Here is a 13,476-nt window from a genome sequence, read left to right as displayed (position 1 = left end):
TGACAGAATTAAAAAAAAACAAACAAACACATACTTTTTAAAAATTGAATAATATTCTGTTATATGTATTACCATATTTTTTAAGCCAATAACATTCTAAGTATTACCACATTTTTTGATCCATTCATCCATCGATAGACATTTAGGTTGTTCCCATATCTTGGTTATTGTGAGTAATGCTGCGATGAACATGTAAATACAGATATCTCTTTGAGATCCTGATTCCAATTATTTTGGATGTATACCTGGATATATGCCCAGAAATTGAACTGCTGGATCATATGGTAGTTCTGTTTTTCAGTTTTTGAAGAATTGCCATACTTTTTTTTTTTTTCCCATAGTGGCTGCACCATTCATTCCCACCAAGAGTTTACAAAGATTCCAATTGTTCCACATCCTTTTAGTACATGATATGAAAAACAACTATGTGAGTCTAGCTTTCACCTTTTTTTTTTTAACATTTCATTTTATAACAAAATTGTAAAATTTCCCAGAAATAATAAAAAGTAACATAATTACATATAAAAATACAGGTTCCTTTACAGTGGGACTTGGATAAACATTGTGTCAGTCTATTCATTAAGAAGCATTGAAGGAATATTTTCCTTGGGGAGAGGAATCATACAAAAAATAAGATAAAACACACAGGCATTCTGATGGGATTTCTACTTTAGTTAGAATCTGCCCATGAAACTATAAACCCAAGTAAGGAATCAGCATTCTCTAGAAATCCCATAAAACCCGATCAAAGAATTTTCACTAATTTGATGCAGATTTGAAAATATATCAATTATTAATTATTAGAGTCATATGGTTTGATGGGGAGAATTCTGACCTGAAAGAAAAAAAGATCTAGCCTATGAGAGTCTGTTTGCCTAAAAGAAAAACCACGAGCCTAAGGAATTTTTCTAATGTAAATTAGTGTGAATTATGAGTCCAACACTTACCGCGGTTTGCTCTAGCCATCACTGAAGATACATAAAAGCCCTGGAAGACGGTGGCATTCGGATTGAGGACACTGGTTCCCACCATCAACGGAACCTTCAATTGCTGGCACCTTGTGCTGCTCCTACAGTAACTACTGTGGCGGCCTTGGCTGTGGTTCTGGCTGTGGCTGTGGCTCTGTCTCCGGTGGGTATGGACACAGCTGCTGCCGCCCATCTTATTGTGGCAGATACTGGTCCTGTGGATTTTACCGAGAAATTTCTAGAGATACTCCAGGACTCCTCTTCCTGTGTTTCCTGAATCCACTTTCTGAGTTCTTCTCTTTATGAAATAGTAATTCTCTCATTCTAGAATACTTGGGAAGGAGAGAAGAGTTGAAATTCTATGTCCTTCATCTCCATTGAATAAAATCATCTGGAATGTCCTGCTCTAGAAAAGAAATTTTCTCCTGTTATTGGATTACTATTGCTACTCGGCTTACATTTTAGTTCAACGTTCTTCAAGTGAGACAAAATTTATTTCCATTTTCTTTTTTTTTTTAATTTTTTTTTTAACACTTATTTATTTTTGAGACAGAGAGAGACAGAGCATGAACAGGGGAGGGGCAGAGAGAGAGGGAGACACAGAATCTGAAACAGGCTCCAGGCTCTGAGCGGTCAGCACAGAGCCCGACGCAGGGCTCGAACTCATGGACCGCGAGATCGTGACCTGAGCCAAAGTCGGCCGCTTAACCGACTGAGCCACCCAGGCGCCCCTTTACTTCCATTTTCAATAAAATCTGTATTGAAAATACTTTTTTATATTACTTTTTTTATATCTGTTGCATGCGCATATGTGTATTTTTGTGACAGAAACATCGTCTTTCTTAATATGCTAAAAAATTAAAGCCTAAAACTAAATTATTTCTAAATGAAATTTGTTTTTGATGAATCTATAATCACTGCAACTACCTGATTATATTTAAACATTAGCCCATATGCTAAGTTTTTAATTAACAGATAAAATCCCACAATGACACTCCTATTTTCAATAACCGTATTCTATGTGACCCTGTCTTTGGCTATTTCCTTATATCCCACATTTGCAAATTTTGAACTGTGCTTCTTGGATTTTCCACTTCATAGCCTTTAAATGACCCTCCATATCCCACATCTAATAGTAGCACACAAAGTAGATATGCACAGTGTTTTTGTCTTTGAGAATTTCTAGAAAGTGCCACTCCATTACCACATCAGCCCATCAAGCATAAGACATTAAATCAGTGCTTTCATGGAACAGTGATTTTGAATTTCATATTTCCAACTTCTGTTTTGAGGATATCAAAATTTATTTTTATATTAAATACAAATTTCCACCAGACCCTATTAGAAAAAAAAATAGAATAATGGAATTTTAACATCAGTGTGTTGAAAACTTATTTTAACATTCTGTATCATTTTGATTTTTGTTTGAAATTACAAATTTCACAAATTTTCACCACTTTATCGATATGAAATATCTACATGTTGTTTGTGCATATATTATTCCTTAAGAACAACATAGATGGCCAAGCAACTTTTTGAGAATTTCAAATTTATACTAATTAATTTTTAAAACTGGATCATACGATGAAATAAGGACATTTATGATTTGCTATAGAGTATTAGAAGTCATTTTTCTCAGTATGTAAAATATTTTGATGTATCCATCTTGTATAATAGAATTTTCTCAGCTTTATGAAAATACCACAGCCTATGTTATGAGAGGAAAATCAAATAACACTAAGTAAACAATACCACTGATAGAATCCACATGGTTCCAGCACCTAAGACAGGGCCTGGAGGTATTACAGATTTGAGTTTTGTTTCTGTCTCTGGTTTTTATTTGTTTGTTTCATGAATAAATAAAAAATAAATGAATGAACGAATAAAGCTGATAAATCTTTGTCAATGTTTTATGGGATTTTTAAAATGCTTTCAAATTAAGAGTCTACTACTTGGCAATGAAAAAGAATGAAATCCTGCCATTTGCAACAATGTGGATGGAACTGGAGGGTATTATGCTAAGTGAAATAAGTCAGAGAAAGACAGATATCATATGTTTTCACTCATAAGTGGAACCTGAGAAACTTAACAGAAGACCATGGAGGAAGGGAAGAGGAAAAAATAGTTACAAACAGAGAGGGAGGAAGGCAAACCATAAGAGACTCTTAAATACAGAGAACAAACTGAGGGTTGACTGGGGGGGTGTAGCAGGGGAGACGGGAAAATGGACGATGGGCATTGAGGAGGGCATTTGTTGGAATGAGCACTGGGCATTGTATGTAAGCAAAGAATCACGGGAATCTGCCCTCCCACAACCAAGAGCGCACTGTATACATTGTGTGTTAGCCAACTTGACAATAAATTATATTTAAAAAAAAATTGAGTCTACTTTAAAAATTAACAGCATGTGAAAATGCATGGCTGTTCAGATGTGTACACATTTATCTCCCTCCAGAGCCTCAACGCCCAAATGATTCTCTTTTGTCCAATTGATATTCAAATTTTTGTCACATTGGGCTCACAGGGGAAGATGACTATAGTAGCAGGTGCAAAGTAGAGGGCTTGTACCTATGGCCAGGACTACCTGGAACCTCATTTTGTGATCAGGATACACACCGAAGTACTTGTAAGAAAAATACTACTTGTCTTAGATTTGTTTAAAAATATTCAGCACAAATAACAATAACTACAAAGAGTATACAAGGAGAGAAGACTGATGGTGGAATACTGACAGATATTAGATCCTGAGGATATGTTTATAAAGCTCCAAAATACAGCTCAAGATACTTTTATGCTCACATGAAACTTACTTATTAAAATGAATAATAAACATGAAAAGCTTACCTGACTCTGCTGAGGAAGCTCTATTTTTAAGAAGGTTATTTTCCACATTATGGAAGACCCTCACGTAAAATATTAGAAGTAACGACAGAATTTTAAAAATCAACATTTTAGAACCTTGTCAATGACTCACCTCGATAAAAATTCTTTCAAATATTTTAACCTAAATAAATAAAAGGTGAGCAAGGGTCTTAAAAAGAGAATAAGAAAAACACATCAAAGGCACAGGATTTGATTGCAGGGAAGCTGACTCAACAGCAAAGCCATCCCGCTCGCACAAGGGCCTCACCTTGTCTAATGAGGCAAGGACTCAGGAAGTGTAGTAATGTAAATTAGTAGGAAATATGTGATCAACAGGTCCCGCCCACTGAAGATACATATAAAAAGGACCTGTGTAGACAGTGATGTTCAAACTGACAGAAACGGATTCCCTGCTCCAACAATATCCTCCACTCCTGAAACCATGTCCTACTACGGCAACTACTATGGAGGTCTAGGTTATGGCTATGGTGGCCTGGGCTGTGGCTATGGCGGCTATGGCTATGGCGGCTGTGGCTATGGCGGCTGTGGCTATGGCGGCTGTGGCTATGGCGGCTATGGATGTGGCTTCGGTGGCCTGGGCTGTGGCTATGGTGGCTATGGATGTGGCTACAATGGCGTGGGCTATGCCTGTGGAGGCTACGGGTATGGCTCCAACCGCCCATCTTGCTGCAGAAGATGTTTCTACTGAGAAGCTTCCAGAGAAACTCAACTTTTTATTCTCCTCCAGCTTCCTGAATCTGCCTCCATGATTCTTCCTATGAATAATTCCATTTTCTCCTCTGAATGTCAACATCATCCTAAGACATCTAAAAAGACAAAATAAAATAGGTTGGATTCTGCAAAACTTATCTGAACTCACTGAAATCACATGGAATGTTTCGTAGTTTTTAAAACCTTTTCCTTTGATATTGTATTGCCTATCAAATTTCCCTCATTTTTGATCAACAATGATATGTGAGAAAAGTATACAGTAATTTTAATAAACATTTATCTCATTGAAAATACTTGTTGCATTTATGTGTGTGTGTGTGTGTGTGTATGTTGAAATAATTCGATTTAATATTGCTTTGGGAGGATTAATGTTTTCAACTGGCTTTGCAACTTGCTACATCTTAATGCTATAAATGGGGGGGGGAGGTCATATGAGAAGTCATAATCACTATTATAGAAGTAATATAATCCATTTCCTTAAAAGTGACTGGCATATAGGGAGTGCTCAATAAATATTCCCTAAGTGATGGAATATCACTGGCTTTAAGGATGGGACATAGCAAACCATGTAATTTCTAACAAATTCTGTTAAGTTTTGATTGGCAACGTGAGAGAAATTGGAGCTACGCCCATGTATACACATGCCCATTACCAGGCTCTTATTGTCCAGATGATGACATTGCGTATGATGGGAATGCCTTAGGGAATCTGCATGCAGCAGCTGAGAACCACAGGAACTCGAGCAACCATGTTCTTGTGCCCAATCCTCCTAGAGCTCTGATAGACATGATGTACTATTGATCATTTTGTTCAGCCAAGATACTGCCAAGCTGAATTATCTTTAAATAAAATAGATTGCCATTCCACTTATTGGACTCATTTCTTGTGTTTCCTCACCCAGCTTTTCCTATTCATGTCAGAAATGCCAACCTCATTCCTGACTATTGGGGAAAAGATAATTCACATTCGGCATGCCCATTTCGATCAGCCAAAATCAATGGGATGACTTATAATTTACAGAAAAGTTTTACTTTTATGTTGTATTAGCATCATGCTTCTTCATATCACTCATGGGAGAGATCAAGTTCATGTTTAATAATGACCTATGGCTGTAAATATTGCTGCATTGCATTTACATTAAAATGTCCCATCATTTTTGCTTTTCTCGATTTATATATGTGCGTACGCATGTGAGAGAAAGGAATAGAGAGAGAGAGAAATGAGAGACAGAGAAAAGAAGGCAGAAACAGAGAGGAGAGAACAGACTGTCTTTGGCTGTCTCTGAAGTTTTGATGTGTCTACAAATTCAGGGATCTGAACATGAGCTCTTCTTATCGAAGGACATATGTCATCCAGGCTTCCATGGGATTCGGCAGCTACTACCACATCTGATCAGACTATGAAATTACTCATGCCAGATAAATGATACTTTTGCCTACCGAAGCAGTTCTTCTTCCTATCACTACATTTAACAATCCTTGCCTTTGTCTCTTTCCTGATACCCTGAGTCTTAGCCGAATTACTTAAAACTGTGCCTCAAGAAAGAGATCATTTGCTCCCCACACCACACAGGCTTCTGGTTATATTCTACATGTTATCCATAAAATAGTTCATGAAAAATTCCATGCTTGGTGGCTGCCGACTGCCTGATGTTTGATAGATCCTTCAAGAGGGACCCTCTCACTGCTCACCACCTCACCACCACAGTCTTCCACGCACTGAGTCCCCACCATCTCCCTTTATACTACTCCCTCTCTTCATTCAGCTCGGCATTTACAATGTCCAACATGAACGAATATTTCTTTTTTCTTAAGAAGCCTCATGACATCGGGAAATGGTGAAGAGACAACAGAGGTTTATGGAATACGGTATCAGTCAGGCAAAGATCATTTTGATTAAATGGATTTTCTACTTTATTTTCAAAAATTGCTACATTTTGCTCAAAAAAAAAAAAAAACCCCACCAAAAACGTGCGGCCATCATTGCATTTGAAAACTGAATCCTACCAATGAAATTCTGCTTGACTAGCAGGTGCCACGCGTCATTTTGATACCGGAAAATCTACCTTAATGCTGTGAAGAGATGTGCATTAAGCATAACGCCAGACACACGTTTCACCCAACGAAGAAAAGTAATGATTCCAGAAGAAACTGAACTTATTTTATTTGTTTTTCTTCACAATACTGGAAGTTTCTCTCATGTCTTTTTACCACTTCTGGCATCTCATGCTGTGAATGAGATCAGTGATATGAGGAGACACAGGAACAATAAAAGCTGTCACATGACACAATGTCTTAAAAACGGCCGGCCCATGGTTAGTAACAGATAAGTAACAATTGAATGGTTGAAAGGGGCTGAAAAACCTGTGTGATTTTTTTTTCTCTAAAGTTGTATAGAATCTAAACCAGAAGCCCGAGGGAAAGCCGTGTTCTTCATCCCATCTGTAGACCCATCACTACTCTCAGTGTTGGAAGCAGTGTTTGTGGGGTCAGAGAAAAATTGGGCTCGGCAACGATAAAGTCAGGAAGCTTCTTAACAAAATCTCCCAATAACTTTACATACAGCGAAGATATAAAAATTATATTAATCTTGTTGTCAAAACTCACTTGGGTATGCAGGTAGCTTTTCAAAAGTTTGCATTAGGACCCCTGGCTTTTACCAAGAAACTTAGACTTGCACCTGTTTTCTCTAACCAAAAGAAATCCAAAAGGGGTTCTCGCTTTTGTCAAAAAGGGCAAAAAGTGAAAATAGCATTCAGTGTTGGCTTTGCAGGAAGTCATTATAGAAACAGCAAGCACCCCAAGCTGTGAGAGTGGCGCCCCCCCCCACACCCTGCCTGCTCCCTTCCCAAGAACTATGCATCGTAGCATCACCCTCAGAGGCCTGAATTGTGTTTGTGAGCATCGTGCTTCCTCCTGATTTATTTTGTGCATCTGTTAGCAAGATGTGTCCTAAAGTATCACCAAAGCCTTACAAGGTTCTTCTTTTTTTAGTCTGGGAATGCTCAATTTTTTTTTTTTTCATATAAATTAACAGTAACTGTTTCTTCACTTTATGCCATTCCACTCTAGGAAAGGTTTCATAGGAACATTGTTCTATTTTCAGATAGTGGGAGAAACCTGTACTCTTAAATAGATCTAAATTTCTTTTCTGTAAAGCATATTAAAATTAAAATTATATTTTAATTCTCATTAAAATGTTGAAATAAAGAATGAAAATAAAGGAAAAAAAAAAGCCTGGAGCCTAGTGTCTGCTGTGTGGTCAGTTAGTCTTTCCATTGGGGATTTCTATCTCCACCAACTCTTCATCAATCAGCCAAAAACTGAGGGAATGAAGAATGAATGCAAAACTCTTTTCACCTCTCATACTTCCCACACATCATTTAGGACACATCGCTACTGCAAATCCAGGGCATTCTGTAAGAGCAAAAATGAGCCCTGTTAGAAAAAACATTAGCTTAGGATGAAGTACCAAGCTTAACCTTCATGTGGTTTGCAGGTACATCTACAGCACCTCCATATGTGATGACACAAGGAAGCATAAAGCATAGACAGTTTCTGCCCATAAATGGTCATACATTTTCCGGAAAGATCAAGGCAGCACATACTCAAGGGTAGGTTGATAAATAAATGCCAAATATGTCCATATGTGATAGTACTTGCCAGCATATTGCCAGTAACGTAACCAAAGAGTAGCCATATTGAGTTGGAAGGAAGTGTTTTTTGTAAGAGTAGATTGGATATTTTATAAGGGTAGAATGAATATATATTCTACCATCCTTTATGTGAAAGATTCAGGAAGCGTGTTCCTCCAGACAAGGCTCGTTTTAAAATTCTTAAAGAGGAATGGAATGAAAACCAAACAATGGGATGCCTATTTTCAGGTTTTGCATCATACCACATAATCAGGCCACATTTATGCAACTAAATAAATATACAGTGAAACATAGCCTTGAAAATAGAATAGAGTTTCATTTTAAAGGCCCATAAATTCATGGTGGAGTCCTGACATAAGGGTAAAATTATCTGTTATGAGGGCCATGTTTTGCCAACAAATCAAAATACTCATGATGTTGTAGGAAGCAAATTAGTGAGATGTTGGCCACTCTGCTGCCTGTGGTTTTCTCCACCACCACTGAGGGTGTATAAAAGGCCCTTGGCAGATGGAGGCATTCATATTAAAGACACCTACCTCCTGCTCCTCAACTGAACCTTCCACTCCTGACACCATGTGTTACTACGGCAACTATTATGGTGGCCTGGGCTGTGGCTATGGTGGTCTGGGCTGTGGCTATGGCCGTGGCTATGGTGGCTATGGTTATGGCTGCTGCCGCCCGTTGTGCTACGGAAGATACTGGTCCCATGGCTTCTACTGAGGAATTTTTCGTCTATTGGCTACATCACTCTATTTTACTTGCATTCTCTTCATGTTTCCCTGACATGAAAAATTTTAAAATGTCTTCAAAAATACTGACTCTGTATTAAACTATCTGAGATAAATAAAGGAAATTCAGCATGCCTGTTTTGATTCATCATTATCAATTAGATCCTATCACAGTTTATAGGAAAGGATTTCCTTTGATGTGATATTACCTTTATAATGTGATATAAAATTTAATTGTTGGGTTATCAATTTTACTTGAAAGCATGTATTTTTTTTTTTATTTTTTAACGTTTATTTTTGAGAGAGAGAGAGAGAGAGAGAGTGAACGGTGGAGGGGCAGAGAGAGAGGGAGACACAGAACCCAAAGCAGGCTCCAGACTCTCAGCTGTCAGCTCAGAGCCCAATGTGGGGCTCGAAATCACAAACCGTGAGATCATGACCTGAGCTGAAGTCAGACACTTAACTGACCGAGCCATCCAGGTGCCCCTTTAAAACATGTATGCTTAAATAAACTTTATTTCATTGCAAATATTGCTTTGTTACATTTATACTAAATTATCTCCATCAGTTTAGCTTGTATGTTTGTGTGTTTGTGTATGATTATTCACATGTGTATAAGGTGGGGGTGGGAGTATGGTGAAACAGAGCAAGAGAGAGCCACAGTTCTCTTTTGTGGTCATTATGTGACTGATATTGAAGAGTAAAAATATCAATTCTTTCCAACAGCATTCATATGAAGTCTGTTTTTATGTAAATCTCGATAATCTCTTTTATCATCTCTGTTGGCTTATGTCCTTATCTAAGCCTTAAAAATAACTAGTTTTTACAAGAGTTGTATTTCACATCAGGACATTAAAACATGTATGTATCTGTATGTTTTGTGGTTTTGGTAACACCTATGGTTGGATTATATCAGCAAAAGCTCTACTTCTGCTAAATGTTTTTCAATTTTTTTAAAAAAACATTTCACCTAAAGAATGAGTTTCAAATTTAAAATATCAGCGCTAATAATAAATCCTCCTAGTCATATTACCAACATTGTGTCTGAAAAATACTTCAAAATACACCAATTTATTCTAAGTATGTGGAAAAACTAGATATGTATGGCAAAATAGACTTATGAAAACCATGAAATATTTTCTCAGTTTCAAATTAATATGAGCTTATTTCATTTTTTACCTAGGGGTCTGGCCTTTATCAAATGTATACCTTATACATATTAAATTTCCCCAGAATCAAATTTATCTTACACCCTTGAGGCAGTTGTTTTACTAGGGAAACTCAAACTGAAAACATTAAATACAATGAAGAGCTTATTTAAAAATAAACAAATAAAATAAATGATTCACTCATATGTGGAATTTAAGAAACAAAACAAGTGAGCAAAGGATAAAAGAGACAGAGAGAGAGAGATGCAAACCAAGAAACAGACTCTTTAGACAACAAACTGGTGGTTACCAGAGGGGAGGTGGGTGGAGGGATTGAGGAAACAGGTGATGGGGACTAAGGAGGGCACTTGCTGTGATGAGTACCAGGTGTGCTATGGAAGTCTGACTCACTATATTGTACACCTGAAACTAATATTACACGGTATGTTGGCTAACTGGAATTTTAATACAAACTAAAGTAAAAACTAAACTAAACAAAAATAAAATAAAATAAATAAAATAAAGCAAAATAAAATAAAATAAAATAAAATAATAAAATAAAGTAAAACAAAATAAAATAAAATACATCTAGGCACGACCCCAGAGCTAAAAATTAAATGTAAAGCTAAAATCAGAGCAGCTAGAGAAAACTAATATTACCTACAAAGAGTAACCGTAAGTAAACTCCTCAACAGAAGCAAAGGAAGCCAAAGGAAAACACAGTAACATTTTAAGGAAGAATAGGTTGCAGATAACTATCAACCTAGAATCTCATATCATCAAATGTTTCTTCCAAAAATAAAAATAAAAGTTTCTGAATGATAAAATAGTGAGACAATTTATTTTTCTCAAGTATTAATTGTAAGTAACAGTAGAGTTGCTCAGGCAGAAAGAAAGAGATCCTGACCGAAATGTGGACATTCACAAAAGCATGAAATGAATACAAAAAATACATGTGAACATTCATTGTGCACAAATAATGATAATGTCTCTGGAGGTTTCAATATATAGACAATGAGATATGTTACACATATTCCATAGAAGACTGGCTTATAAAAATTGTTAGCTCTAAGGCCCTAGACTTATTAAGAAAGAAGTAAAATATTGCAATAGCTGGTAGTAATTCATTGATGCTGCAAACAAGATGAAGATACAGAGTGTAGTAATAATGGACAAACTGCAGGGGCAAAGGTAGAACTTTGGAAAACTATTTGGTAGCAGCATCTGTAACTCAGCAATTCTGATTCTGAGTATATACCTAATTGGTATGTCTATTTTGATAGATTAATCAGAAGTAGGCAAACTTTTTCTGTAAATAGTAAAATATTTTAGATTTTGTAGGCCATATGGTCTGTGTCTCCACTTCTCAGTTCTGTCACTATAGCATGAAAACAGCCACAGACCATACATAAATGAATGGATGTTTTCCAGTAAAACAAATGGTGGGCAGGAATTTATGGATCCCTCGGTTAAATCATTCTTCAGCAGAATATGTTCTCTTCCCTCTTAGTTTTAGGGCAGGAGTATGCATCCCTTCCCCTTTGGGTACAGCAGCCAATGTCATTTGGTCTGGGTCTACTGTGGACAGAGTGTATTTCTCTGATCACTGCCTTTGGGCTTCACCATGTTATTTGCATTGACCAGAGGGATGCTGCCATATAGCCTTGGAGCGTGCATGTCTGAGCTTTCCCTGTTGTACTCTAGCCTTTTCCCCGGGGGAGGATGCCTCCAGTAGCTGCCAGTCCAAGGAAGATACATGAAGAAGGCTCGAAGCCAACCCACAACTTGAGCCAAATCTACATTATATTGGCTGAACCCCAGCAGACTCACAAACACATAAGCGAGGCATAAATGTTAATGTCATATGACACTGAGATTTGAGGGCTTTTAAATGCAACATCATTATGGGAACAACTAGCATATCTTAGATACACACATAAGTGTACCAAGAGACATGAACAAGATTGACTGTGGCAACGCTATTTGTAAAATCTTGTTAAAATGTTGAAGCAAGACAAGTGACCATTAAGAGTATGAATAAAGAAATTGTGGTATATTTGTAGTATATTGTTTTTAGTATATTGTATATTGTTTGTAGTATATTGTATATTGTTTGTAGTATATTGTAGTATATATTTGTGGTATATTGAAATTTTATACAGCACTAAGAATTAACACAAAAACAAAAAGCATGACTCTAACAACAAAAAATACAGATTGAAAGAAGCCAAATAAAATAATCCTCTTTGTGTGATTCCATTTGTGTAAGGTTCAAAAGTTGGCCACAAATCCATAGTTTTGGATATCAGGAATGGTTACACTTAAAGGCTTGTACTAAATGGAAATGGACACACGGGGAGTCATCTGGGATATTAGTGATATGTGATTTTTGGATGTAAGTACTGATTAAGCAGCTATGTGCACTTTGAAAATTCATCAAGTTCTACCTTTTTGATTTATTCATAGTATGAATGTTATACAATATACATGAATAAGGTTTTTTTATTAAAAATCATAAAAATATGTTAAGTCAGTCCACTGAAAGTACTCTGTAGAAAACATGATCTAGTAGACAAGACATATTTTCATCTGAGAACAGATGAAGAAAGTTGGCAGACTTTCAGCATCAAGTAATTTCCCTTTCAAGGTATTCACTCATCCAGCAAATACAATATAAAACTTTAGACTATATAATAGAATTGTGTAAATATAAGGACTCCTGAAATCCACAGTTGAGTAGAACTGATATCCAAAACAAAAAACCACAAATATAGAGGAATGTTTGTGTGCTCTATATCATCCCAAGTAATTTGGTAATATTTATCAACTAGCCAAATCCAGAGTAAGCAAAGTCTTTGAAAAATAAACAACCACATCTTTAAAAAAAAGTAATACACTGATTTGATCAGTTTTAGATGTACAAAAAAGCTGTGCAGAAAGTACAGAAAGTTCCCATATGTACCCTTACCCTTTTGTCATGAGTGTCTTCCATTATTAATTTTTTTTTTGCATTAGTGGGATACATTTGTCAGAACTGATAAGTCAATATTGACACATTATTAATTAAAGACCATAGTTTAGTGTACATTGTGTTTTATATTCAGTGGGTGTAGATAAATGTGTAATAACCTGTACCCACCATTACAGTATCGAGTAGCTTCACCCTCCTAAAAATCTCCAGTGCTTCACATTTTCATCCCTCTCTCATTCCCCCATTATCCTGGCAACCGCTGATCTTTTCATTGGCTCTGTCATATTTTGCCCTTGTCATATTGTTGGAATCATTCTGTATGTAGCTTATGCAGATTGTCTTTCACTTAGCAATACACATTTAAGGTTGCTCCATGTTTTCCAGTGGGTTGACAGGTCATTTCATTTTTTCA

General features: G+C 36.5%; 1 protein-coding gene across 1 annotated transcript; it reads left to right on the top strand.

Moving 5' to 3' along the window:
• The first annotated feature begins 4,272 nt into the window (after positions 1-4,272).
• Positions 4,273-8,937, top strand: LOC125921502 (keratin-associated protein 19-8-like). Its single transcript, XM_049629144.1, has 3 exons — positions 4,273-4,375; positions 7,083-7,092; positions 8,850-8,937. The coding sequence occupies exons 1-3, from the start codon at positions 4,273-4,275 to the stop codon at positions 8,935-8,937; spliced, it is 201 nt and encodes a 66-aa protein (XP_049485101.1).
• Positions 8,938-13,476: the final 4,539 nt, after the last annotated feature.

Source organism: Panthera uncia, chromosome C2 (genome assembly GCF_023721935.1).
Source record: "Panthera uncia isolate 11264 chromosome C2, Puncia_PCG_1.0, whole genome shotgun sequence".
NCBI classification, from domain to species: Eukaryota; Metazoa; Chordata; class Mammalia; order Carnivora; family Felidae; genus Panthera; species Panthera uncia.
The sequence above is the reverse complement of the archived record's forward strand: the minus strand, read 5'-3'. Positions and strand labels throughout refer to the sequence as shown.

Excerpts from the sequence above, each read along its gene's own strand:
- LOC125921502 (XM_049629144.1), top strand. The coding sequence starts at position 4,273 with ATGTCCTACTACGGCAACTACTATGGAGGTCTAGGTTATGGCTATGGT.